Source organism: Accipiter gentilis, chromosome 5 (genome assembly GCF_929443795.1).
Source record: "Accipiter gentilis chromosome 5, bAccGen1.1, whole genome shotgun sequence".
Classification (NCBI taxonomy): domain Eukaryota; kingdom Metazoa; phylum Chordata; class Aves; order Accipitriformes; family Accipitridae; genus Astur; species Astur gentilis.
The window spans coordinates 6,904,855-6,932,788 of NC_064884.1; the positions used below are offsets into that span (position 1 = coordinate 6,904,855).

At 41.7% G+C, this 27,934-nt stretch overlaps 3 protein-coding genes across 6 annotated transcripts in view; 2 read left to right on the forward strand and 1 right to left on the reverse strand.

Annotated features, from left to right (window-relative positions):
• The window catches only part of ZW10 (zw10 kinetochore protein), a 563,481-nt gene that overhangs the window by 346,585 nt on the left and 188,962 nt on the right, over nt 1-27,934 (reverse strand). The window lies entirely within an intron of this gene.
• LOC126038182 (uncharacterized) overlaps nt 1-27,934 on the forward strand; it is a 178,771-nt gene that overhangs the window by 133,516 nt on the left and 17,321 nt on the right. The window lies entirely within an intron of this gene.
• Nucleotides 8,133-27,608, forward strand: TTC12 (tetratricopeptide repeat domain 12). Of its 3 annotated transcripts, XM_049799557.1 has the most exons (21): nt 8,133-8,283; nt 8,725-8,876; nt 9,452-9,482; nt 10,015-10,092; nt 10,607-10,728; nt 11,550-11,609; nt 12,587-12,658; nt 14,281-14,341; nt 14,630-14,818; nt 15,388-15,457; nt 16,581-16,669; nt 17,758-17,926; nt 19,526-19,618; nt 19,821-19,884; nt 20,792-20,926; nt 21,471-21,572; nt 22,310-22,378; nt 23,185-23,286; nt 24,172-24,271; nt 26,070-26,295; nt 27,190-27,608. In XM_049799557.1, exons 1-21 carry the CDS (start codon nt 8,214-8,216, stop codon nt 27,263-27,265), a joined length of 2,130 nt encoding a protein of 709 aa, XP_049655514.1. In that variant the 5' UTR covers nt 8,133-8,213; the 3' UTR covers nt 27,266-27,608. The 3 variants fall into 3 exon arrangements, with proteins under 3 accessions (XP_049655514.1, XP_049655515.1, XP_049655516.1); XM_049799558.1 differs by lacking the exon at nt 23,185-23,286; XM_049799559.1 differs by lacking the exons at nt 8,133-8,283; nt 10,607-10,728 and having other exon boundaries at nt 8,792-8,876.

Here is a 27,934-nt window from a genome sequence, read left to right on the forward strand (position 1 = left end):
ACTGAGCTGACTATGGCATTCCGTTGCGCTAAGGTGATGAACAGAAGGATGATGGGGTGTGAGTAGACTGCAGTTTGGCTCAGGTAAATTGAGCCACTTTTATCGGTGTATTCTTCTAAGTATGCAGTCTTTTACAGTAGCATTACATAATTTCAAACTGTGAAAAATAATAGTCTTGTCATTTGCTAAGTGTGGGGTTTTTTGCATTTTTTCCTTAGCTCCTGGGATGCAAATGGAGGATAACTGGATACGCAGGCATAGACACTCATGCAATACCCATCCCGAGCCAGGATATCAGGGCAGAATGTGTCCTCACTTTAAAGCCTTGTGTCAAATTCGGCCCTTGCATGACCCATCACAGCAGTGTTGGTATAACCATAGGGAAGTTTGGCCCATCATCCCTAGGATTTTTTTTTCCTAAGAAATCAGTCCATAAAATGCAGCACAAAAAGGTCTGTCTACAGTTGGGGAGAGTCCTTGGGGCAGCAGAGGACTAGTGGGTAGGCAGTGTGTACCTCCATTCCCGTGGATGACCACAACTATTTGTTTCTCATTTCTGCGATGTTTTTGACTGCTTTTGTCGTTTGTGTGTTATACCTCCTAAGTTATAACCCACTGAGAGCTGAGCAGCTGATAGGAAACAAATGCTGCATAATGCTAATGACCAGAAACATGTCCAGTAACACTGATCAGCATCTGTTGGGTGAAAATTGTGGTAACTATCACCTGGATCGGCTTTTCTATTATAAAAGGTAACCAGCTCAAAGCCCTATCCAACACCCAGCTGCATCATTAGAATGACTGACTGCAGTGGGTTTGTGTTGAGATCGATGGAATGAGCACCATTCCAAGGCAGAAATGAACCCTGTGATTGCGTGAGCACTGGGACTGTCCATCCAACTCCTTTTTAATGCCATCATGACACTTCCCAGTACTTGTAGGTTAATTCTGGAGGGTGGTTTTTTACTTGCCCTTAATGAAAAATAATTTGTTTTAATTTAGAAGTATCCCATTTCCAAGATAGCTTAGGCTTCATTGCTTTTATTTAAACCTTTGAAGAGGGACCAACCTGATGCCGTTTACGCTGTATATGTTTATATATGTATCCATACCATACATATATATCTATATGGCAATGCAGATTGATCAGCTTCTAGTTGTGGAGTGATTACATTTCATGCTGCGCCATATGTAAAGATGATAAGATAATAGTGCATCCAGTTGTTCAGCTTTTAGAGTGGAGTTTTATTTTCACACTTTTCTATGGAGCCTTCAGACCCCAGATTTTCACACTAGGCTGTTTTGATAGATGTTCTCAGACCCTCCATTGACATCCTTACCCAGCATTCCCTACTTTTGGGGGCCTTCTATCTTGTTAAAAAACAAAAAAACTTTTTACCAAGTGAAACATCGATTCCACCTTTATTCCCATTCTCACTGGTGTAAATACTGATACTAACTGAGGATTTTGACTTTGCATTCTGTCAGAATACTGTGTTCAAATAAAAATTACAAAAAAAGTTCATGCCTACAGTCTGCCCTTCTTTAGATGCTCTGCTAGGTCCTGTGGACAGACATGGATTCCCAGGGCTGTATTTGCGCGTGAGCCTAACATGAAGCCAGCCGTCCCCTTGTGGCATGCCCACAGCATGAGTTAAGCATCCGTCTGAGGCTCAGGGCTGTAGGCAAGCAGGCAACACAACTGTCAGCACAGTGATGTTAGTGAAGCAGTCATGCTGCATGCTCTAAGCTGGTACATCTCTGAACAGTGGCAGTGGGCTACAGCAGTGCCTTTTGAAAATTCAGATGTGCAGAAGGAATACCTGCCAGCACGTGATTCCACAGATGGGCTCTTCCAAAGTGCCAAGTATCACAAAGAGGAGTATTTTTAAAGTTTGTTTCTCTGTCCCACCGTAGATAATTTCCTTGAGTTCACTAAACACACAAATGCAGTTTCATGTCTGCTGTGAAATTGGGACAGCTGCATTTCCCATAAAAACATGTTCTTCTGTTCACTGGCTATGAAAGTTCTGTGCGTGCGTGTGCAAGTGTTGGCTTTAAAAGGTGTCCTTAACCCATCCTGAATTGGGTTCCTGAACTTAATTAATGTGGGATGAATCTAATTTAATTCTGTCCTAAGCATTGATCTCCCAGGACACAGAGGGAGAAATGAGAGCTCTGATAGGTATCAATAGCTGGGTGCCAGAATTGTTCACAGAAAAAGAAGTAAATGGATTGTGCTAAAGTACTTGTTATTGCAAGAGAATACCGTTCTCCTGTCTGCTTCCTCTCCAGTGCTTTGCCCTCTATTCTTGACTGCTGTTCACACTGTGGTTTGCAGTAAGGCAGTATTTCAGCAAAGCTGCTGTGATTGGCCCCATATGTCTTTGGTACTACTGCTTTAGAAAAGGCTGTCCCAGGAAAAGGGACAGGAGAAATGCACAGGAAACAATCCATCTTCTTGGTGGGTTCTTTCATTGCTGCAGAATTCCTTTTGAACTTGGGTTCCAGATTCATGCTCTCAGCTCCGTTATAGCTGTCATTTTTCTTTCATTGGAATTCCTGACCTCTCCCTCCTGACTCTTTATTTTACACAGGTTGCAGAGTTTTCCCAACCTGCTTTGTTCTTGGGAAGAGTTCTTCCTTATTGCAGTCAGTGGCATACAGCGGGCAAAATGGTTCTGTATTCAGATAGCGATTTCTGCTTTGTTATGCTGCATGTTTGCAATACCGCATTTTTTACAAGAACCCACCATGAACAATGGAGAGTGGGCGGATGTGGTACAGTGTCAGTCCTCAACCAATAGACATATGTGCAATTGTATTGTACAGCTTGCTTCTGCAGGAAAGTTGGAAAGTCAAGAGATGCTCTGAAAATAGTTTATTTCTTTTTTCTCTCTTATTTTTTTCTTTCTCTTTTTTCTAAAATTTTGGCTAAAACCTGCCAAAATGCCAAACTTTATTTTTCTAGCCTGGGCTACAGGGGGGTGTCTGTTTACTTTTTCTTGAGAATATCTCCACAAATTCAGGCAGAGTTGAGTTTATTTTCACATGGACATTTCCCTTTGGCTGAAAAAAGTGCTTTTTTCTCGCTACCTAACCATTTGAACAAAAAAGTTTCAACTACTTTCAAGTCAGGAAACTTTAATTGATAAAAGTCACTGATTCTGTTTCAAGGGAAGTTTCTGAGGTTGCCTTTTTCTGTGTTCCTGGCTTTAGCAGCTGCTTCCCTGAATCACACCAATGTCACCTCTGCGTAATGCCTGGTAGATGAACTTTGTTCCCTGGTGTTTGGCTTGTTTCCTGCTGTAGCATCTTAATGAACCGTGAGGAGCTCAGGTAGTCTTTCTTCTTCTCTCAGAGATTAATAGAGGGGCCTGGAGCACTTGGCCTAATTTACTGTTGCTGGAGAGCACATGCCCATGTGTGAAGAGTGATCGAGTTCTCTCTCCCTGGAGCTGGGGTTGTGCTCAGTGGCAAACAGAACTAAAAAATTCTTTACTAGCCCTTTGTATTTCTTCAGCCATTCATCAATCTTCAGACCTATCTTTCTCAGTAATTTTAACTTGTCTCCCTCTGTTGAGGCCATGGCACCCAACTGTCAATGTCAGCTTGGCTGAGTATGTCTGCTTTGACTGCAGGCTGGACTGAAAGGTAAGCCTAAGCAGCAGGGGCTTAAGGGAGGTGGCTGGAGATCTGCTGCAAACAGTTTCTTCTTTCTCTCATCCGTTCTAGATATTCTAGTTAGTTGGCTTGTCATCAGATATCGGTATATGAATATACATGCACATGCTTTCAGGGCATCATTTTAAGTGCTTCTGTACTGAACTGTATGGAAATGCTTAGAGACCTGGTCACCATTTCGGTAAAAGTGGCTTTCCCCTCTGCATGTTAGCCAATGGAGCTCTCTACTGTTTGTTGCTAGCTGGCAGGAAAATGCTTCACCTAGCACAGCCTCCCAGAGCTCCAGGCAGGGAGCATGTACCACAGCTATGCTCTCTGTAAGGGATTAGCAGATCTTGCAGCAGAGCTGAGCTGAGAACTTCATTTCATTTACTGTAATGAAATCTCTGGCTGGCTGCTAAATTAATTCCAACTCTTATTTTCTACAGCTATGTTATTAGGTTAATCCTGTGCATGGAGGCTCAGGTCCTGCAGGTTTCTCTTCATGTTTCTCTGGCTTGCTGGTGGAGCTTGTCATTACCTCACTCTGCTCGGGGTGCTGGCACATCAGAGGCCCTACAGTATAGCACCATGCCTGCTGGCTACTCTGTAACTTATTTTATGGAGCATGCGAACAGCATTGGGAGGGAGCAGTGGCTTTCCATGCAGCGCTAGCAAATTACTCTTTTCCTTCTGTTGCCCTCCTGCAGAGCCTGATGAACAGGAGAAGTAAACAATGGATCTGATGGCAAAATGGAACACAACTTATGGAGAGAGAAGGGAAAGCTGAATGGGAGGAGCAGAAGTAAAGACCATTTTGATGCAGGTGACTGGGAGTAAAGGCAGGATCTGTCTACAGAGATGCTGCGTCTTTAAGATGAATCAATCTTTCACTCTCCAGGCTACTGAGCCAGTGGGGTATCCCAGAGGCAAGAGAGGACAGTGCAAAGCTGGGAGACAAGAGTGCATAGGAGGCTGAACTGCAGCAGCCAGTCCACCTGATGTGAGGGGAGAGACTGCAGGAATAGCACTTTCTCAGTTTTCCACCCATCTGGAGGGAGTTTATCTGTGCAGATTCACAGCCATCAGAGAGAACCTTTCTGACTGTCCTTCCCTTGTCTCCATCAGCCTCTCATGGTGCCATTGTGGGAGAGGCAGGAACCGAGTCGGTCTCTCCAACACTGCATAGGGCTGGATGCTGCTGCTTGCATGCAGCACCCATGGGACAAGGGAGAGGGGTAAGCAAGAAAGACTGCCCCACCACCACTTGCTGCAAATCTGCAACTCCAAACCAGTCTTTTAATGAACTGAGGAGCTGAGCTCTCTGTACTGTGTGGTTTACTTGTAACAGTTTTTATTCTTTTAGACCTTAAGCATGGATTTCCTCCCCAGATTTTCTAGGATAACAAATAAAGCTAGACTGCTGAGCATTCTAGTGACATAGCTATTGCCTCTTGGGTATTTTTAATTGCGCACCATGGACAATGGATTTGAAACAGCGTCATTAGAGGAAAAAAAACCACCTGTGGGATGGAGGCTTACATGAGCAAGAGCAGAGCTGACTTGCAGTGAGAGAAGGCAGCTATTTTGTTTTGGTGCATGAGGAAAGGGGAAAGGGATCTTATGGCAGTTCCTGCATCAAAGGGGCTGGAAGGGACAGGAGATCCTTCCTGCCTGTGGAGTCAGGCAGCTCAGCGCCTTGTTGGCACACATAGCCCAGGAGACCATTTCTCCTCCTGGGCAGTGTGGCAGCACATTGAAGAGTAGGCAGAGGAATATAGCTGTGATTTGTAACTTCACAATGAGATTTCTAATTTCACGCCCAGCAGACACCAGAGCGGCCAGCCCTTCTTGGTGTCCCACACCTTAGGCAACACTGCCACTTTCAGGAGATTTGCCAGATCACCTCTCTCTCTGTTTCTCACCTTTCTCTCCAGAGACGGCTGAGTTATAACATGTCTGGAATTAAAACATCCTGGCAGTGCAGCAGGAACTCAGTGATGTTCTGACTCCCTTTGGTGGCTGACAGCTTCCATTAACTGCCACCTCTAATCTTCTGGCTCTTGAAAACATGGCCCTAGAGCATCTCCTGAGAGTGGTGACAAGGACCCATCTGGCTATTGGAGCCATGTATGCACGTGTGCTTGTCCTGATGGGGACATGCTTTGTGTGAAGTGCTAATGTGAGGGGAAGCTGGATGCAGAGACTGCTCTGTACCACAAGCCTAACACATCCCAGCAAGGGCACATGGTGTAAAGGAGGGCTAGGATTCTCTTGCAAGGGCAGCTGGCCCTCAGAGTCTGAAAAGGTTGAGCGATGTCTCTGGGCCATTGCACGCACTGCTGGGGATCAGCCAGCCCCTCTGTTTCCTTTCCTCTGGCTTCATCCACCTGGACAGATCGTGCATCCAGAGCACAGCTGGGTGGGTAGCTCGGATTTGGCAGCACATGCAGTGCGTAAGCCTGGCTGGCAGGAGCATGGAGGCTGATTTGGGAACACAGGCAACAAAGCAGGAAAAGGCCCGAAATCACAGCTTTGCTCCTAGCTGGTTAGCTGCTTTTTGTGCTGGAGGACGATGCCACCTTCTGGCTGTCTCACTAGTGACAGGGTGCATGTCCCACCGTGGGAAGGGGCTGCGCTGGCTCCCTGGTGTGGCATGAAGCCTCCCTGGGCACCAAACCCCCCAGATCCTGCAAACTCCTGGCCTGAGCACCCTCCTTGTCTGATAGCAGAGAGGATACAGAAATTGTCACTGTCAAGTGGCCCCTCCTCAGACGCTGCTAATAACCTCTGATCCTCTTAACTTGGAGGGAAGGAGAAGTGCCTATTTTGAATGAGGGTTTAACCCTCAGCCAACTCCAGTCTCTCTGTTTCCCACTCAAAGACTAAGAAAGTCCCAGTCTTTAAAAGGTATCTTAAAAAAAAGATCCAAATCTGGTATAAAAATCAGGGCAACAGGTGCTAGAGGGTATTGGTTGTGGATGAGTGTTCATGTTTCTTTCTTCATGTTCCCTCTCACAGTTGGTAGGTCTGCTAAACTTCGGCTCAGCTAATCCTTATATTCCCCAAAGTCCCTTTCACTGATTTTTTGCCCATGCTATCCCATTCCTGTCCCCTGTGTATGAATAGAAGATGACTTTGGGCATTAAAAAGCCAGACTAAAAGGATCTTAAATGCTCCTTGGAGAAATGACATGCCCATGCCTCTGCTGATATGCTCCCTGCTGTCAGCTGCCAGCAGGGCAGCTTGCCTCCTCACTCTGCCAAATCAAACCCAGATGTATGTTTTGATAAAACAACAAGCAGAAGGGAGCAGCAGCAGGAGATCTCACTTTGGGTTTGCATACATTCAGGCTGCAAGGCAAAGGCTGACCTGTTTAGCAGAGGGAAAGGGACGGTACTCAGCTCAGTGATCAGTGAAGCATTTCTGAGACTTCAAGCCAGAAACTAAGTGAAGAAAGCCAGGATGAAGATAGGGGCTCTCTAGCTGCTCTGGACTAGGAGCCTCTCTGCAGCGCATGGCTCACCTGGAAGGCGCTTGGTAAAGGGACCCTCCGTAACCCATCAGGCCAGCCATTCTGCTGCAGTGGAAGCGTAAGCACTACTTGCCATCATCAGAGGGATTGTATCTAGGAGTAGTGGGAAGGAAGAAAAGAAGTCACCTGCTAAATGCTCTGAAATAAGTTGGAAGTACAAAAGCACACTTCCCCCCCCCCCCCCCCCCCCCCATTGTAGCATAGATCTACAAGAGCAATCAAAAGAAAGCTGCAAAAGGAGGTAGGAACGCCCTTTCTGTAGGTCTCTCTTTACCTCGTGCTGCGCATTTGCCTGTTAACTTTGCCTGTTAACTGTGCACACTAAAGCACGATGCTGTTACACCCTCAGGTGCTCCAATTCTAGACGGGCGCTTAGGCAGCGCAGCAAGTGCCCGTGTAAGGGCGAGGGAGGGAGGTCTGGGCGTCTGCAGTCAGTCCCAACTGCTCCTGCTACCCGGCCCTGCTCCTCGCTGGGGCCACCACTCCTTCGCGGGGACTAACCTCCTCCAGGCTGCGAAGCCAGCGGCCGCACTGCCCGATAGCGAGCGGCGTTTTGGCACAGCATTGGCTGCGCTGGACCAGGAGAGGGACCCCTTGCTGCACGAGGCGAGGCGAGGCGAGCCGCGAAAGCGCGGGCGGGCGCAGCTCCCGCCGGTGGCCGCGGCTGTTCCTGCCCCTCGCAACGCCCTGCGTTTTAGCTAGAGAGAGAGGAAGCCCGTAGGACAGCAGCCGCCTGTGCCCCAGGGGTGGTACTGCAGACACCGCGCGGGGACCGCGGCTGTGACCGGGCGGGCTCGGGCTCCAGCTCCGAGAGCCGTTGCTTCCCGGCTAGCCGCGAAATGGCGGTCGGCGAGGCACCGCCCCTTCGTTTGCATAGCCACGCCCCAAAATGTGCCCCACCCGCTGATGCTGCGTCAGGAGGGTAGTCGGCGGGCGCCGTCCCCATGGTAACGGCGGTGTCGCTGCGCGTCTTCCGGCTCAGTCCGTCGCTCCGGTCGGCCCTCCCGCTCCGGCCATGCTGGTCGAGGCGGACCAGGAGGAGGAGGAGGATTTCCAGCGATTCCTCCGCCGTGTGGACGACATCGGTAAGCGGGGCCGGGGCGGAGCTGGCCGCCCCATGGCCGGGTGTGGGGCGGCACCGCCCGCGGGGAGGTGGCGGGGGCCGGGGGCAGGTGGGTATGCCCGTCCCTTTCCCTCAGGTAAGGGTGCCAGGGGCCGAAAGAAGAAGGGGGTGGGTAATAGGAAGGCAGGAAAGGAATGGAAAAGAGGAGAACTCTCGCCCCGTTCCGAGTTTGTTTTATATGAAGTCTCCTTACCTTTGCGGGTGCCAGGAGGAGCTTCCTAAACCTCGGACGCTTTATAACACAGAAGCTGTAGGCAGCTCTTGGAAGTGAAATGAAGTTGTGTTTGTAAATGTTTCCCTTTACAGAGGCCATCCTGGTCACCAGTGCACAACTGAGCTCCTGGTCCCACCAGGATCACTGAGACTCGTGTGTGTATCACTTTTTTTTTCATCCCCATTTTAGCCAACTTAGTGCAAGGCTTGAACTCCACAGACCCAGCTGTCAAGGAAAGAACCATTGCAGAAGTAGAGAAGAGGCTCTATGATCAAGAAACTAGCAGGGAGGAAGAAAGCAAGACTATGGTGAACAGAACAGTCATCAACACACGAGCTTCTGTAAGGGCTTTTTTCCCCTTTGAAGTTAAAGCTGTATGCAATTTAGGTCTTTTAAATAAAACTAATTCACATTCCTTGCCCAGCAGAAAAAATTTTGAACAATACTTACAAGTATGTTCTGAATGTGACTTCGTTTTTTTCACTAGTTGTCTGACTGGGATGTCATGAAGACTGCTAATAACACAGAATGCTTCTGTTGGATTTGCCTAAGTTGGATGCAAGCACTGAGGTGCCATAACTTGTAGCTTTTACCTGCACTTCAGGAACTTGAGCAAAGCTAGCTGAAGACAGGAGTCCACTCATTAATTTCGTTAGGCTTTGATTTCTGTAATAGGGTTTGGATTTCAGTGACTTGCCTCACTAAAGATACAAAAGGAAGCTTTCCACTAATGTCAAAAATTATTAACTCCTTACCATCCTTTGTTTAAGTGTCAACTTGATATTCCCTGTATGCATCAATCTGGATATTTCAGATACCCTGTAGCTTTGAATAACTTAACCAAGTGTTCCTTTGCTGCTGTGGGTTTTACTAAAATGTATGTGTACATGCCTGTGCTCTGTTTCTCTTTTTTTAGGATGTGGCAAATGCAAAGGCAGTGAACGCAGGTAGGACAGTGCTCCCTCTAGTACTTAGCATCTCTTCAATCTGTTTTAGCAGAGATAGAGTAAGGATTGCTGTTACTTCATGCAAGGCCTAATTCCACTCCAGCCAAAGTCAAAGCTAACTCTTCTAGTGACTTTAACCAAAATTCAGTCAGATGTAGGAACACACTCAAGGATCTTACCAGTATGGCTGAACTTGTTCATAGGTAGGAGGCTTGGTGTAGTTTGTTATCATGGCCTCTCATCTAAAATGTTAGTCTTTTCAGTTTAAAAGAAACAAGTTTATGTCTAGAGATGAGATACTTCAAGGCAAATATGCAAATCCTGAGTGGTAGTATGGTCTTTATGTGTAATAGCTTGTCATTCATGTTCCAGTTTAATTGTTGAAATGTCCACTTAATATTTTCTTTGTAGAGAAATTACTCAGAAATACCTTAGAAATTACTTTTTTCTTTTCTGTAGATTGATTTTAATGAAGCTTGCTCTTTGTTTGTTTGTTTTAAACTAAAATACCACCAACTCTCCTGGCTCAAAGATGGCTTTCTGGCAATTTTGGAAAAGGATGCAAAAGAACGAGCTAAACAAAGGAAGAGAAATGAACACTTGGCAAATGGTAATTGCTAAAGGCTTTTCTAGCTAATACCTTCAAAAACTGCTTTGAAGGGACTGGGCTGATTTAAGAGGCTATCAAGCTACTCTGTTACTGCCATTCTTATGCACACTGAAACAGTGCTTTGGTAGTCTGAGACCAACGGTCTTGTCCACAGCATTGATTAGCTGGATGTGACAGGGTTATATACTTCACAGAGTTGTTGAAACCTGTTCTTCTCCATACCATCCTCTTTATGATAAGGGTTTGGGATGGAGAGAGTGAGTTTGAGTATTTCAGAGCTGGGCTGGACAAAGACAAATGCTCAGTTTTCCCTCTGAAAGAGGATTGGGGATTGTGTGCACTGAATAGCTCAGAAATACCTTGCAAATAATGGCTAATTAAGACAGCTGCAGTGGAGCTGGACTGGAATTTTGATGATTATTCCAACAGGAGAATATAGGTTCTGTTTCCTCAGTCACCATTTAGGGAAATAAAAACCAAATGTTATTTTGAATGCATGTCTGTTGTTTTGCAGCTCTGAAAGAGAAGGGAAACGATGCCTTCAGGAAAGGAGACTATGTTGTTGCCATTCAGAGATACACTGAAGGTCTGGAAAAAATGAAAGATAAGCAGGAACTTTACACAAACAGAGCACAGGTCAGCACATGGAAATGAGCTACCACTATGCTGCATTTAGTGTTGCTTTGCCAGGAAAGAACCCAAAAAGATTGTTCTATTATCTAAGTAAATTTCATGTTGCATTACAGAGAGGCTTAAAAAGGAGCAAACAATTTTTCCTGGCCATCCTCCACTACCCAGAATGAATGAGTTCTGCTTTGCTGCCATGTTATCAACAGTAAATTTTTACTGTGGCTAGAAGTTAACAGCAAGACAGTGCAGACTGAAGGTTTTAATCTTTTTACAAACTTAATGGAAGAGTTGCACAAAGAAGATCATTAGATGTGTAAATTCTTCCCTCTTGATCAATGTGTCCAAATCCCTTGGAAGCTTAGTTCTGCTGTGGCTAGTCCTTCCTGAGGGAGTGTTCATGTCTCCTCCCTCTTGGATGTGGCACAGGTGAACCCCTGCTCCTCCAGAATAAGTGGGGAAAAAATATTATTGTAGTTCATAGTTTTATTTAAATGCACAGATTTAAAAAAAATATTTTTTTTTTTTTAGGGATCACTTTTTATAGCTGTAGAATGTTAACATTTGCTTTGTATTCTCTACTTGCCTTATATAATCCATGTGTGTATTGAATTTTGTTTTATTAAATTTATTCTAAATTACGAACTCCAGGGAGATGGAAGACAAGTTAAGAAACAGCTGGTAATTATCTTGCAAAATCAATGGCTAGGCAAATCAACAGTTGTTTGTTTGTTTGTTTGTTTTAATTAGCTAATGTTTCCACAATAGTTAGTGGAAGTTGTTTGAAGTATTCTAATTCTTCTGCCTGGACTCTCTTGGTTTTATTTCAGGCCTACCTGAAGATGCATGAGTATGAAAAAGCCATTACTGACTGTGAATGGGCATTAAAGGTAACTTCAGGATTCTGTCTTTTTTGACCAGGTCAAGTGCTCCTGAAAGGCGGGTTTGTGTATAACTGATGCTATGGAGACAACTTGGTAATGGAAATGAAAGAATGTGGTGGTGTTGCACAGATTCCTGCATCCTGAGTGACTTTGAATAGTATAAAGCGGTTAATAATTTCAGTGCTGCCTGCATGCAGAAGCTTTTCTAACTCTTGAGAGCTTTTGATTAAAAAGTTTGTTATAAGTGATAATAAGCTATTAATTGCACGCGTTGGCATGCAATATCTTGCCCATCCTTCTAGAAAGGGAAAAGGGACTCTTCAAGCGCACAAAGATCAGATCTGGTGGGAAAGGTAAAGATTATATAAAATGCCAAAGAGCTGAATCCAAATTCAGTTGTGTTACATCAGTGATGCCCATGACTAGCACACTATTAACAGATTATTAATAATATTGGCAGAACCATTTCAAGAAGTCAGTATTTTTGACACATAATTGAACTGGACAAGACCACCTAATCTGTTAGTGTTGAGCTAGATGTTTCCTCAATTTTTTTTTGTGCACGGCTAATGAAAATTAGTACTTATTTCATTCCTGGCAGAACTAATCAAAAGACACATGGAAATTCTGTTGTTATAGAAATGCTGCGAATATAGACTTGTTGATGCAGGCCTTAACGTTACCTAAGTGCATGAGAGTCTGCTTGTATTGCCTGAAGTGCAGTTTTCTGGAAAGGATATTAGCATCAGCTGCTTTCCACCTTTAACCAGACCAAAGCCTATTTTCCTTGCATAGGGAAGGAGAGTCGGTACCTGGAGGTAATAATTCAGCATATAAACTTTAGATGCCTCTAGTAGATGGTATGAATACCCTCTTCTGTGCGGTTATTTGGGGCAGCTATAACCATTAATCAGAAAGCTGGAAAAAATATTAAAAGGTTAAAATTTCTAAACACATAATTAATAATTCTTTTTTTAACACAGTGCAATGAAAAATGTATTAAAGCCTATTTTCTAATGGGGAAAGCTTACCTGACACTTAGGCACTACAGTGAGGTAAGTTGCATAAATCTTGTGGCCATGGGACTATGTTTTGTTCTGCTTTTGATGTGATGTTGTGGGTGAGAGTGAGAAATTTGTGATCTTAAGAGTCGGACAAATGGAAGTATGTTCAGCTTTTAGACTTGAGATAAATTTTCTGTGCTTTGCAAAGACTTAATAATTAAAATAAAGTCTTATTTCCACATCTTAGTAAAATAGTCCATATCCTTTACTTTGGTATGCACAAAAGGTAGGAGGACACTTCTGTGTAGCTGTGTCAATTTGTACCCTAATCAAACTCAAAAGAATGAGGGAATTTTCTATTCAGCATACACAATTTATCTGGTGGGAATTTGTTACCACTTGCCTGTCAGGCACCAAGACAGCAAGCTTTACTCCAGTGCTGTGAGGCTTGAGTCTAGACTGGGTGAGCATTTGGGGAGTCTGCAAGGACTGTATATATGCTCAGAGAATCCCATGTTTGGCACTTCTGTTGAAGTGCTTGAAGACTGATATTAGCAATGTGTGCTCAGGGAAGTGGTAGTGCTGGAAGTGCCATATTTCAGCTCGGGTAAGGATCAGAGTGAAGGAATGTCCTTGTAAGGTACTGCAGACTCTTGTGATTGCAGTCTACTAGCAGTGACTACGTTTCCATTAAAGAGACAATTGAGTAAAATGTTTTTCACTTTTTTTATCCTAGATTGTTCTGTGCAGCAGGTGTTATTAAACTGTTGCTGCATATAACTAAGAAATGATTGCAGGTCACCTGTGGATAAGAAAAAAATCTCTATGTATTTGAAGTTAAGTGAACTGTTATGATGAAAGATGCTAGTGAGAGTGATACCGTTTTTTTTCCAAGATCCTAGAGAAATGAATGTCAAACAAAAGATTTAGTTCTGCATTTCATGTGTGAAAACCTAATGGAATCATAATTACTGTTAAAATAATGGAGCTTAATTCAGTACTTAAGCTTGAAATAAACTGCCAGATATTTTGGTACAACCCTGACTTTTCACCTTCAAAAATAATAAAGAGCCTGAAGAGGAGAGCAGGCAAGCTCAAAAGTATTTCTGATCCTGTCAGAAATGATTTCTCTAGAAATAACTGTAGAGCATGGACAATACAAGTCTACAGGAAATCCACCTTGAGGGGTTCTCAGCAGCTTGATCTGTGAAGAAGGTTCTTCTCTGTTGAAAGCTTGGTGATCAGTTTAATTCCAAGCATATGCTCAAGATACACAAGATGCACAAATAGAAGATAAAGATACAAGATGCACATGTCTGATCCCTGTCGATAGTTACAGTTCCTGCAGTTTTAATGCAATGCCTAATTTTCTCTTTTCTCAGGGGAACTTTGCTGGTTTTGTTCCTACTAGTATGTTCCCAGGTTTGAAATTGAAATTTTCCTTTAATTTGAAATAGCAGGTAGATGTAGGGACTGAGAATAATATTCAAATTACACTTTTAATTATGAAAGTTTTGACTTGCATATCTCCATAAATTTTATTTTTCACACTTGTTAAGTACTGTGGCCCAAGAACTTTTGAGCTTAAACAGGATGACTCTTACTAGGATATAATTTTTATCATCTTCCCATTTTTATCTTAAATTGAGAGCCCATTTCTTTTCTCTGTTAAGTCCAAGCAGTGTTATGAGAAGATCTTACAAATTGATCCCAAGAAGGAAACCCTATTTAAAGGTAAGAAGCAGAAATTTTTACACTGCCATCCCTTGTTTCAAGATGGAACTTAATCGAAACCACTGTTCTACTCTTCAGAACTCTTGATGGAGTCTCTTCATGCAGCTTTTGCTTCTGATTGTTTCTTCTTTAAGCTCTGTTTCACTCACCAGAGCTATGGGTCATTCTGTGCATCTGTATGTAGAAGGTAGTGCTCTCTGTGTCATGGAGTCAACTTCATTTTCTGCTTGAAACCAGACAATATCAAAACATTTAACTGCCATGCTTTGTTTTCTTTTGATTTCCAAGATTGTATGAACGAGGTAAACTTGGAGGAAAAAAGAATGAAAGATGAAGAAAGAGCAATGAAGGAAGTTCAGTCTGGAAATCTTGCTGCTCTGTCCATAAAAGAAATGCTGCAGAAACTTGATAGGCCTGACCAGAATATCCTCTACTATACAGGAGGGATCAGACTTTTGACAGGAGCTATGAAAGATTGTAAGTATTTGATGCAAAGGTGGTTGATTGTGGGAGTTGTAATCCAAGTAGATGAATACAAGTGGAGTAGTTTTAAAGGAAAAGAAGAACTATTCCTATATTTAAAATGTAAAATCAGTAGTGTTTGATATTTCAAAATTTATGGCCAGTAGATATTTACATATATTTTTCAGAACTAGACCAAAGTTGTAGCTGAGCTGTTAAGACTTCTTATGGAACTGAGTCTCTTAAGAGCTGTTTCGTTTGTTTAGAAATATTTGTAATTCTTTGTTAAAGCATACTGATTTGCAAAGCCAGTCTCATGTTTCAGCCTTCCTAAAAAGCCTTTAACTTGAAGTCAGTTGTTCTTTACAGCACCAGGCATGAATTAGAGCTTCAAAGCTGCTTCTACTTTAAGTAGCATTCTTGCAGTTTTTCACCCGCTTTTAATGATGTTCTTTCCCCAAAGCTGGTGATCTGGTGACCTTTTCTTTTAACACTGTGTTATAGAAAAGCAGGAGTCTGCCTTCACAATGACACATCAGCCAGATGGAACATAGAGCTGATTTGTTTATCTCTGAATTTTTCAGGCACTGAGCAAACTTTATTTAGAACAAACAATGGATTCAGTATCCTCAAAGACAACGAGATTGTAAGACGGTAAGAGCTCTCCAAAGGAAAACAGTAGGGTGTTACAGCATGAGGAAATGAAAATATTGTTTTCAAGAAACACAATCACTTCTTGAAATGCAGATGAAATGATCAAATGATAATGTAATAACAGATTTTAATGTCTGAATGGACTGACATATCTGACTCTTACAAAAACAGTGCTCTCTTGGATGCAGTGAACAGAATTAATGGATTTCTGCTTCTGTCTCCTGTTTCTGTACAGTTATCCTATCTCTCATAGTGAGAGCAGGTTTTAAAATAAAAAAATAAAAAAATCTGAAAGCACTTAGTTGCTTTAAGTATACCTGGCTAAACTCCCTGCTACCACTAACTGCCATCAGTAAATATTTGGCCATATAGCTCTAATGTAGCCTGTGAAACTCTGTAATCCTGTCATCAAGGAAGAGGATCATTTCTGGGGACCTGTATCTTCTGCCACTGTGTTTTCTTGGCTGCCATTACATTGTGTTTCGGTAATCAAGAAACAAATCTGACTAATATTTATGTGTATTGCTTTATAAACTTTGTCTTTAGAGGGATCTCTTGCCTGAATGTATATTTGAGTCAGGTTCAGATAGATAATGGAAACAAGACAGATGTGCAAAAGATGCAATTTGAAAATTTTGCACAACTAAGTTGGTTCAGAACAGTGCGATCTGGTTGAACAGGGCAGGAGAGCTATTCTTTAAGGTTGTCAGTGGGACTGCAGTACAGAGACTTCTTTAGGGTTCATCAGTATTTTGGGTTCTGGCTGTAAAGCAAGCACTTCCAAATTTGCACAGTTTTTGTGCCCTGGCTGTTCACAACTATCTCAGCACAGATCTGAATTTATCACCTGTATTGTGCTGCGTAATGCTCGTATAGGGTCTGTGTGTGTTGAAGGTAAAGTAGAGCTAGTGGATCATAAATCTGGTCTCAGGGGAGGTCCTCTGGAAAACAAGTCTGATAGTCCTAAAAATGTTTAACCAATGAGCTGAGTTTAGAGCTTATGAGCTTAAGTGTTCATGTGGCAGATCCTCACATCTGTGGGGCTTTGCTGATTTCCCTAGCTGAAGAGCCAATTGTTTGATCTGTCCTTTGCTCTTTTTACGAGCTAACATTTCTAATTTAGGGGCTTCTGTGCAGAGAGAAAAAACACTGCTGAAGTGGATCTGTCTGTTTCTCTTCTCTTCCTTTGGCAAGCTGTCTGCACTGGGAATGGTAAAACTATGTAATCAACATTAATCATTGTTAATGTACTGTTAATATGGCAGTTACTGTGTCTAAAATTGTCATTTGGCATGAACATCGCTTTCCCAGAGCACCTGGGTCTAGACTTTATTGTAAATGAAGTCTTACAGGTCAAATGCAAGTGTTGGATGTATACTGCTAGTAGCAGCCACAATTCTGGTGGTTCTGTGCATCATGAGATGAAATTTCCAGTTTATTTGTGTGAGCATTTTAAATGTACTGAAGAGGTGGGAGGTAAATTCCCTGTGATTATTGCTGCTCTTAAGATAATATCACCTGAATAATTTTATCTTTTTTAAGCGGTTATACCAGCAAAAAGCAGAGTTTTATAGAACTGCTGTTAGAGAAGGTTGAATTCCTTTGGCATTCACAATAAGTAGTCGTTGGGCAGGTAGCCCTTGCCTCTGTTTCTAGGGAGTATGCATGTAGATGAGAAATGGGCTGGGGTGGTGGTGGGTGGTAAAGTGGTGCAGAGGGCCACACAAGGAAAATACAGAATGCTTGGTGTCAGCGTCTGTGTTGACTAGTATATCATGGGATCCAGCTGATGCCCAAGAGAATATTCATACTGCAAGGTAAGGAGAAAACCAGTTTTATATTCTGCCTATAGGCAGTTAGCAGTAAATGTATGAAGTAATATGCAGGCTTGTGTAGCTTGCATGTTTGTGCTTGGTGTACTATTGTGCCTGAACAGCCTAGACCCTAGCAGTTCGCAAGCAGCTGATGAAGTGAGGAGCACTTTGTGCTCACAGTTCTGGTGTGTCTTTGAAGAAGTGCTTGGTGCCTGAGAAGCTAGCATATTGCTAGTGAGAGTAGAAATTCAAACACCAGTGTATGTGTTGAAGTAATGGAGCCAAGAGAAGATTAGTGGCTCTTCTGCCTTACCATTGCTCTGCAGGAGTGTTATGCAAGGTGAACACATAAAAGTGAGTGAGCACGTTAGTGGATGAAATAAAGACATTACATCTGTTAAATCAGCACCTAGGGAAAAAACCAATATAAGAGTAATGGGGATGTCATTCTGTGTGACATAGGTCTGAGATCTGATCTTTTTTCAGAAGAAAATCAGCATCTTCTATTGACTCAACCTGATGTGAATGCACAGCTGCCAAAACTGCTTTCTTCTGGGGTATTGGAGATCCAAAAGGAGACATTGGCACTGATTTCTCTTTACTCAGAGAATGAGAATGGGAGGAGACTGCTGCTCAGGCACCAGGACCTAACCAAGTAATAAACACTACTGTACTTCAGAAAAATTTCCTTAATGCCTGGGTTCACAGATGTTCAGAACTCATTCCACTAGGTGATAGGCTTTCTGAAAGGAACATAATGACATTGAGACTTCTGTCCTTGAGGGATAGGCCTAGCTAAACAAAAGTAAAAGTTAGGTGTGTGGGGGGAAACTTTAAGAAACTTTGTATCTGAAGATGTCTGTGAAACTAAGTAGAAAGGGCTTATTCCTCAGGATGTTCTTGTAATTTTGAGGCATAGTTAACTTTTTTAAACCAGTAAGTGTGTGTTTGTTTAGCGCTCAATCAGGAGCTTACACTGTTGTCTCTTAATAGCTCATGGTTTCAAGCTGTGACTCTCCTCATTTGATAATTGGTATTTATGATTATTCAGTGTTGCCATGACTCACTGAGTGGAGAAAGAAACAACAGTCTATTACCTTTATCCTATTATCCTGCTATGTCCTTCTAAAGTTAAGCAGAAGAAAAATTTTAGTATACTGTTTTGTACTACATGAAGTAATGCATGAACAGAAAAGATTCTCCAACAGTTGTACACACTATATTATACACAACATTAATCCAGAGACATTTTTCCTTGGAGGAAAGGTTAAAGAAATGAGCCACATCTGAGAGAATGCTTTAAAAAGGCAGGTAATATTACTGTGGCTTGAAATATTAGGAACCTGAAAAATCTGTCAACTTCTGAAAGAGATCCTGGGCCTGATTGCTTGAAAATAGTTAGGATGTTCAGAAGGTAAACTTGCAGATATTGAGCTTCTCGGCAGTTGGGCTTATCATCAAAAAGAGATGAGGCTATAGGTTCTGTTACTGTGCTGCAGAGTTGAAGAGTGGCAGAGAATTTCAGCTCAGTAAAGGAGCATGTGGAAACCCCAGCACATGTCTGCAGATATACTTATTGTTCGGCAGAGCTCGTGGGTTCACAGTGTGAAGGCCTGTGAATTGCATGCAGTTCAAATCCCACAGCCATGAGCACACACTATTTCAAAAGGTGAATAGTATGATGCTCTTTTTATTGAGGTAGGAGATCAATTTTTCTTTGCTACTACAAAGCTTTTTGTTAAGCCCCTCCAAAGACTGTTGGGTTTGCTCAGCATGTCCTTTTAAGCCATGTAAGCATCATCACTGACATTCCCTGCAGGCCTTTACAATCTGTTGAAGCTGTTCAGTACTGGGCTGTGCTGATGGTGTTCTTGGTCCCGACTGTTGTATTCTATTGTCTGTCCCTAAGATGTTCGCCAGCAGCAAAGCAGCTTAGCTTCAAATGTCTGTGAAGCTTACATGCTGATGAAATGTTCTAATGCTGACAGAAATCAGTACATGTGTTAAAATCACTGTACTTGTGCAAAGAGGGACAATACTGCGAGAGAATCTAGTGACAAAATATTGTTCTAATGGCAGTTAGGTGACTCAGTATGTTTGGAAGGCCTAGTATATCCAGCTTGGTCAAAACCCTGCTGAACACAAAGGAGCCTAAGGTCATGAATCGTGTAGGTGTACTTAAAGTACAATTTTGATCTTTAATAATTAAACCAAAGCTGACATACGTAATTTTTTGGGTTTTTTTTTATAACAGATGGCTGCAGATTTTGATGACGTTTGTCAAAAGCACTGATGTCAGGGCTAGCAGTGCCATGAACATACTATCTGATTTAACTAAAGAGGAAAGGTAACTTACATTTCTTCATCCATTTTTATGAAGTTGTACTTTGAAATGTACTAAATGAGCTAGTGACAGAGGCTGTTGGCCTTTGCTGTGAGGGTACATTGCTGACTGATGCTTACCTTATGTTGCTGCTGTGTTGCCTTTATCTGTCATTTTTGTCCAAAGCTTGAAGTGTCCAAATATGGCTTTTTTTATCCCCCAACAGGTTCAAAACCCAGTGTCGTGCCATGCTTTCCACAGGTGTTTTACCTTTATTCACCCAGTTGCTGGTATGAAAGATCTCGGTTTCTATATTTCTGGTTTACTTTTGTGTAAGATGTTATGACTGCTCTTTCCAGTTTTACAGCCAGTTGCTCCTAGACAGAACCCCTCTGTGATAGAACTACAGTAGTTATCATGTCTCTAGTTCTGTAAGCTTAAGAAATCCACTGTTGTCATACGCTTCCCTCAGGAAAATGTTCTTTGTCTCCAGTACTTAGTGCTTGGTTTCTACACGTTATTAGTTTTATATTCAGTGAAAACTCTGGACTTGGTTGCAGATTCCCACTGGTAATTGGATAGTGACTTTTTCTGTTTCTTTCTAATCTGAGAGATTGGGGTAAAGAGATGACATTAGGTCACAAGGAAAAGACGTTTGGTGGTTCAAATCCCTTTCCTGGTTATCGTTTATTTAAAATACAAATTTACAATACTATTGGTACAGAAACCTGTCCTCAGGAAGAGGGAAGTTGATGGGGAAGATTGGTTCTGTTGCAGAACAGCAGATACATCTGCAAAGTAAAATATTTCCACTTTTCTAAACAAGCACCCAGACAATGCAATAATTATAGCTCTTTTATACTGCTTGTTGCTCTCTCCCTTTGAACATACCTCACTGGACTTACAGCTGCAGCAGAGGCTGTTCTGTTCCATGAGTTAAGTAAGTGATAATAGGAAATATTCACAGTCTGAGGTTAGGGACCACAGAATCCAGTCACTTTTTCCCAAGACTTTTAAAACGTCATTGAGAGATTCATTGTGAAAATGAGGGTGATTCCCGAACTTTGGACAGTTGGGATTTAACAAGGTGAGAGAGATTCTAGAATCCCATTTTCAGTTGCCAGAGGGATAGGAACACGTATTTGTTGTTTCCTTATCATTTGTTCTTAATTTGTTATTCCACTCTTCTGTTTTTAGACCTCTGCCAAGCTGGTGAACCAGGCAGCCCTTGCCCATTGCATTGGTATCATGGGGAATCTGTGTGCAGATGTATTCATCCGAATGCAAATGGCTGAGTGCGAAGAGTGCTGGCAAGCATGCTTAAAGCTTGTGGTAAAGAAACTTAATGGCTCCCTGCAATAGTGTTTTCAGCCCTATCTTCTGTGGAAATGTCACTTGAATGATCATGTTTGCCTCCCCTAATAGCTCTGAAACCTTGACAGGGATCTTTCAAATCTGGTAGTTGGATAAAGGTCTCAAAGCAGTCCGTTGTTCATGTAAGTTGTGGATCGATAGATGGGTGGAGGAGTGTGAGTGGTCCCTTATTGTAAGTGGCCCCTTCCAGAGTAAGGATGAGGTATGAACTTGGTTCTCAGAAACTAAAGAATTCAGAGGGTGGGAAAGGATCTTGTTAACTGCCTAAACATCTGAAGTTTGGAGTGTGCAGCTTTAGATACCAAAGTGAAACAAACACAAGAACAAATCTGTATCAAAAAGATGACGTTAGCTCTGATGCGCACAGGACTCTTTCTTCCTTCTGAGTTCATGGTGCACCAGGGGAACACTGATGCACCACGTAAGTAAGCACACAGAAGACTGAGGAAGTGCATATTCTGAACCTCTGAATTGAGTGCACTCTTCTCTCCTTTGTACACAGGATGAATGTTTTGATGTCAGCACACCCAAATACCAGGAGTGTTTGTTTGCAGTGCTGGGCCTAATGATGAATTTACTGCTTGAATCAAATGTGATCATACAGGTATACAAGATCTATGAATGTCCTTTGGCAGTGTTCTTCTAATAATCACTTCCTCAGAGATTCAGAATTTCTTGAGCAGTTAGAGGATCCTCCTCCCTTGTCACTATAAATGGGCCTGATGTAAGTCACTGAAGACATACCAGAACACTTAAGTAGAGTAGGTGAGAGAATGACTGTGGAATATTGTGACTTTGCAGTCTGTACAGGGAAAAAGAGCTTGACTGCATTAGGTGGATTTAGAGCCCTCTTTCACATCAAGCATGCTGAAGGACTTAAAGGCTGCCAACGTTGAATTTTGCTGGTGTTCAGTTAATTTTTAATTTTTATTGGTGTTTAAGGGTGGTTGACAATTTAAGTAGCTAAAAAGTGAAAAAAATGTACATTTTCTCCTCCTCCCTCCCGTGCTGCCATACACACAGTTATGAGAAAAACAGAGTGTAAAGCAGATATAGTACCTTTCCATAGTGGCATAAATGTTTTGTTTGGCATCAGTCCCCAATCATGGGATATTCTTAGATGCTTGGCACATTCCAAAATTATTTAAAACTAAGGATTCCATCAAAAAGGAAGAATTTCTTAATTTACGTCTGGGTGCTGAGGTGTTAGTAACTTCCTGCCACATATGCCCTGATCTCTATTGGATTCTTTGTTGTAGAGTACTTTGTCTATTAACCTATTTCTGCTCTAACACTTCCCAGCAATCACCTGGACCTGAGTTTTTCACATTGTTGTTTCAGTACTTTGCTGTGGACATAAGTGGCAGGTGCATGTCTCTCCTCGGGGATAAGGATGGAAGGATTGTGACAGTAAGTGGGATATCTATGGACTAACAAAAGATTGCATTAGATGACCTGACCTGAACACTTCAGTTGAAACTGCTGCCCTGTGCAAGTCTGTACATATAGGCTTTGAAGCCTAAAACATTCATCATTATTAGTAGTAAAGAAACAATATGCCACTTATATTATTCAGGTTTTTATGTTGTTTGATGCAAGAGGTTCTCAATGTTCTTTTGAAATCTACTTAATAGAAGCTCTTACAAATCATTTCATCCTTGGGATGTTTTTCAATATAAAACTCTTAAAAAAAAAAAAAAAAAAAAAAAAAAAAAAAAAAAAAAAGGCAGCAAGAACAATTTGGGTGTTTAGCAGCTGTTTCTCTTTACAATTCTTGTATGTGAATCATACCTAGGAGATTGTACTTCTATTAATGGGTAGAAGCAGATGTAGACTCGGAGTCTGTTCACCTCTCTGAACTCACATGAATTGTTCTCATCTGTTTTACTTGACTCAATACCAGCAAAGCTAGGCTGGTTTCTACTGGGACTTTGTTTCCATAAATAAACATACAGTGAGTTGTCCTTATCTCAGTTTGGTCTCATCTCTCTCTACACTGAGTCTTTAGAAGCTGTGCTGAGTTCAGTTTCTAGTAAGCAATAAAAAAGCGATGTCCTAAAGATGTTCTTCGTTGTATTTCTGTAAATTTGTCCTTTTATCACTTCAATTACTTTGGTTTTATTCTGCAAAAACAAAATAATTTGAAAATTCCTTAAAGCTGTTCAGACAAATAAACTTCTTCATTTTTTCTTCTCTCACACTGTTTTCTAATTAAGAGAGCCATTGGAGTGCTAAGTCGCATCCTGCCAGCATCCTCCTCGGCAGTAGAAGAAGTAGTGAAAGGAGGGGTGGTGAAGAAAATTATCAAAGTCTTGAAAGTAAATTAATTTAACAAAATGTACTTTATTTCTGCTTGTATTGTTCCTTAAGAAAACCATAGTTGTCCCTGTGTTTAGCATACTTTCCCTAGGAGAAAGACCTGTGTAGTCACTCTGGCTGCATGTGTCTGCATGTGTGTTGTCCATTGTAACAGTGCTCTCAAGTTCAATTTTAGGCTAGGTAGCCAGTTTGGAGACTAGACTGCCTTCTGGATTCTGGTCCGTAGCCCAGATTTTTCAGTTGTTTCCATATCAGCCAGATGTCTGTGCACAGCTCTGCTTGCAGAGACCTGCAAATTCAAAAGTCCACTACTGCAGGCCCAGTTGGAGGATTAAAGCTTAAAATTGGTGTGATCTAATTCGAACTGCTGAAAAGCAATGAAGCCCTTTCCATTGATTATCAGTGAGTGCTGAATCAAGCTTGGGAGCAATTTTTCCCTAAATAATGCATATGCTAATCTGTAGGCACTGTTTTGCTGTGTATCTGTGTATCTAGCAGAATGTGTATCCATCCTGCCTGATGTGGATTCTACAGACTTGCTATGATGCAGATAAAATTAGTCTAGAAAAAGGTTGTGGCACTCAGCTTGGCTCTTGTAACTAGCAAGCATCAGAGGAGTTAATAGCTTGAAAAGAATTGGCCTCCAGAGATTTGGGGAATTTTGTATGTTCATTGCTGGCAGGAAAGAGATGCTTCTTTTGTCATTTTCAGCCTGTGTTCATCTTGAGATACGTACTCTGCAAAGGCCTTAGTTTGGTATTTAGGCTTATGTCAAAAGGAATACCTATCTATCTCCATGGTACCTGAGTTATTCTGTAAACTTGAGTAATCTGGGGTATGAACTGTATGTTTGTTACTGTATGCTTTACTCTAATCAAATCTAGGCTGGAGGACAGATCACATCCAATTATGGTATAAAGACCCTTTCCATCTGCACAAGAAATAATAGACAAGCTCAAGAAGATCTAGTGAAGTCAGACAAAAGTAAGTGACAACCTCACTAATTAGAGACTGAATGCTGAGATGTCATCTCAGTGTCATCCAGTTACTTTCTTCTCCTCTAGAACAGAACTGAACACTGGGTTTTACTCTTGCAAGACTTTAGCCATGTTTTCTGAGTAATGTGCCAGTTTACCTCCTGAAATAGTGCTTAATGAGCCTTAGCTCTGTGTGTGAAAGGCAATAGGCACATCAGATAACGAGCCCGAGTTAGAGAAATTGTGCTTTACTCTAGTAAAATAGCCTGATACGCTTTTTCAGGGCCAGAAGTATGTATATTTTGAAAAAATGTGCTTGTAAACTGTTACTGAATTGGGTTGTATTGCCTGAAGTTAGTGGCTAAAATAAGAAGCTTCATTTAGATGTCTGATTTCCACAGGTTGAGGCAGTTTCTAGTTTCCTTCCATTTACATGTGGATATTTGGTGTGGTATTAAAAGGAAATGGATATGGAAACAGCGTGACAATATCAGACCAGGTGTCTTAGGGTATTTTTGAGTATATTTGCTCTAGTCATATGGTATAACACTACTTAGATTGCTTTAAAATTCAGGTTCAATTAATGCTAATGCAACTACAACAGAGAATACTTAAGATTTATCTAAGTGGTTGAACCTGTCAAGAAACTGTCAGCTTATTTAGTTCAACTTGGGCCCCAAGGATTTCCACTCATTAAAAGCCTCTCAGAGCATCATCTTCCTTTTGTACACCCTGTATTAGTTTCACTGTCATCTGTAGATGAAGCTTTCATTTCCTCAAATTAGCAATAACATTTCACTCTCATTCTTTCAACCAAAACTCTGGGTATTAATCTTGTGAGAAGTCACTATTTCTTATTTTTGTCATCTCTGTTTGCCAACCCAGACATTGCCCTGTTGCTAGGAGCCTGTTGGAATCAAGCTCTAGTACCATGACATTAAATTTCATTCCAGCTGGGCCACTTAGTTCAGCTTCTGCGTTAGCCACTGTTGCCATCTGGAGCAGCACTGCCTTTTCAGAAGATACTGCAGCAGCCAAGGTGGGATGTGATCTGAAGAACAGATGGGACCATGAAAAAAACCCCAAAGCAAACTTATGTAACCCCCAAGGAAACTTCATGCATGTGAAAGCCATGGCTGTATTTTATTTAGAAAGTGGTCTATCTAAATGTTTCTAGATTCTGTGACTGGAGATGTTGCTGCTGCTTACAGATGCCAGCAAGAGCTATACAACTATGTGCCAAGAGCAGACAAAATACTCTGCTGCTGTACGTTATTATAGGTTACAGAAGTAGATGGGCTGAGCTGCTTTGTTAGCTAAGGATATATAGAAAACTTTTTAATGTACCTTTTTTCAGCTATTCTTTCCACAACAACATTTCTGTCTTAACACATTTAGCTTGGTGCTGTAAGTGCTCTGCTCTGTTTGCCCTGCTAGTATGGTGGGATGAGAGGCCAGTGCAAGATCCTGCAAGCAGCAAAGGTGGCATGTTCAGTTTCAGAGAAATATTAAATAAATGCAGAAACCTCTAGAGAGGTTTAAACAATATTAAACAAATGCTAGAGAACCTCTTAGAGTGTAGATTCAGTTTTGTGAGAAAGACATCTAGGCAGGTGAAGCTGAAACAGCATCCTGGATCCTGAACCTTGCTATGAAATTCCTTTGCTGTTCCAGGTTTTCTAGAAAAATGCCTGACACAGAACAATGCTCACTCCCCAGGAGTTTAGGTAAAGACAGGAGAAAATATTGGTGCTACTTGAACAAATCTGTGTGCATTCTGTACAATTAATCTCCCTTCCTTCCAGGGTTCAGTGTGCTGCTGAAGCTCTTGGACTCAGAGAATGAAATGATTGTGGGAAATGCTGCTTTCTGCCTTGGCCAGTGCCTTGCAGTTCCTGGAGCAGCAACGTCCTTACTGAATTCCAATGTTGTGATGATTTTGTTGAAACATGCTGGTGGTGATGCTACAAGAACTTCAGTGCAGGAGAATGCAGCAATTGCTCTGGGGAAGCTTTGTGTCGCTGAATCAAGGTATTGTAAAAAAGACTTTTGTTCTCCTGCACCATCTGATTATAATTAGGTGATAATTCTTGAAAAACTGCCTAGTGTAAATAAGTTCTATTTGTAGAGCAAGCAGGTACAGGGTGAATGATTAGTTTATGTAAATAGTCCACAAAATCTATTACCCTTCCTCCAACTAGAATTCCCACTTGTTGTACTGTCCCCACAGTTCTGCTTTAGGGCTCCTGTCTTGTTAGTTGTCTGTCTTAACATGTTTCCAGGAGCTCATTTTGCATTGCTTTCTGATGTTACCTGTGCTGGAAGAATGGAAGGAGGAAGAGTGATGCTAGAAGTTTGTAGAGGTCAGAGCAGTAATGAGAGCAAAACAAAAGTATAAATGTCAGCAAAGAATGTCTGCTGCTGCCTGCCAAGAGTATGCCAAGCTCTAGCTAGCTGCAACTCGTCAGCTGGATCTTGAACTGCATTTCAGAAGAACTGAGTTCAACTTGTTAATATAAATCCTGAACCACTGCAGAAAGAAAGGAATAATGCTTAGGTTCCAAAAGTTTAAGTACCTTGCTCCTGCTGGAGATCCCAAATGAGCAATAGGGAAAGTATCTGCTCTGAGATTTGCAAAACACTTTGGAGATTTAAAAGGGAAACACCTTATTTTCTTAGTTTTGTTAATGTGAAATGTCACCTATTTGAACAATTGTAAAGTATTATTTAGAACTTTCATTTTCCTTTTTGTGGGGCATAGTAATCTAAAACTCTTTCTCATGCTACTTTAGGAGGAATTTATCAAATGAAGCATTAAACATCCTTGACAGTTTGGGCATGGGGTATAGCAGAGCAGTGAAAGCTTAAAACTTTTATTGTTAGTCATCTTATATTCCCCCAGCAACCATTCTGTTGTCTTTTCAGGCATATTTTTCAGCTGCGGAAACTCAATGGACTGGCCATCCTGAACTCTGCTATGAAATACATTCATAGCATCTGAAGTCTTCAAGAGAGCTTCAAAATGTGCTGTTAATATTGCTTGCTGTTGAGTATTTTCTTCTTTTCTTTAATAAAACTAACTCTGAAGCACATCAACTTTTCAATCCCTTTTCAAAGTCCTCCATAGAAGCCAGTGAAACAATATCAATATAAGTATCAGGAGAAAGAAGTTAATTTATTATCTAGGCTAACAACTACACTAAGAGCTTTTGTTAAGCTTGTCTTTGCTTTAATAATTCATGTTGCCCTCTCTTACTGGCAAGTTCCTTGCTGAATAATCATTGACCAATGGCTCACCTAGTCTACTTTCCGGTTTGGGTCCAGTACCCAGCATATTAGAAGAAAATAAAAACAAATTGTGTGTTGTGACTTTGAAGAATCCTTTCCATGCATGTGTGCTGCCCCCCCCCCCCCCCCCCCCCAATATGCTGTCCTCTGGTGGCTAGATTATGATTCAGTATCTCATGTGTGATATCGCCTTACATTTTGCTTAAACCTTAAATCTCATACTTACCTGCTTAAATACGTTGGTCTTAATTTCACAAGTCTTAGTGATAACTTATGACAATGAGGTTTGTGTATGAATTATGGGCTGTTTATTTTAGTAGTGTTACACTTACTAGCTTTGTAAATTTGTAAATGGTATCCCTTTGTCTATTACTTTTGTGTG

Coding starts and splice junctions, on each gene's coding strand:
- TTC12 (XM_049799557.1), top strand. CDS start 8,214: ATGCTGGTCGAGGCGGACCAGGAGGAGGAGGAGGATTTCCAGCGATTC. Junction 8,877..9,451: donor TCATCAACACACGAGCTTCT/GTAAGGGCTTTT, acceptor CTCTTTTTTTAG/GATGTGGCAAATGCAAAGGC. Junction 14,342..14,629: donor GAAGGAAACCCTATTTAAAG/GTAAGAAGCAGA, acceptor TTGATTTCCAAG/ATTGTATGAACGAGGTAAAC.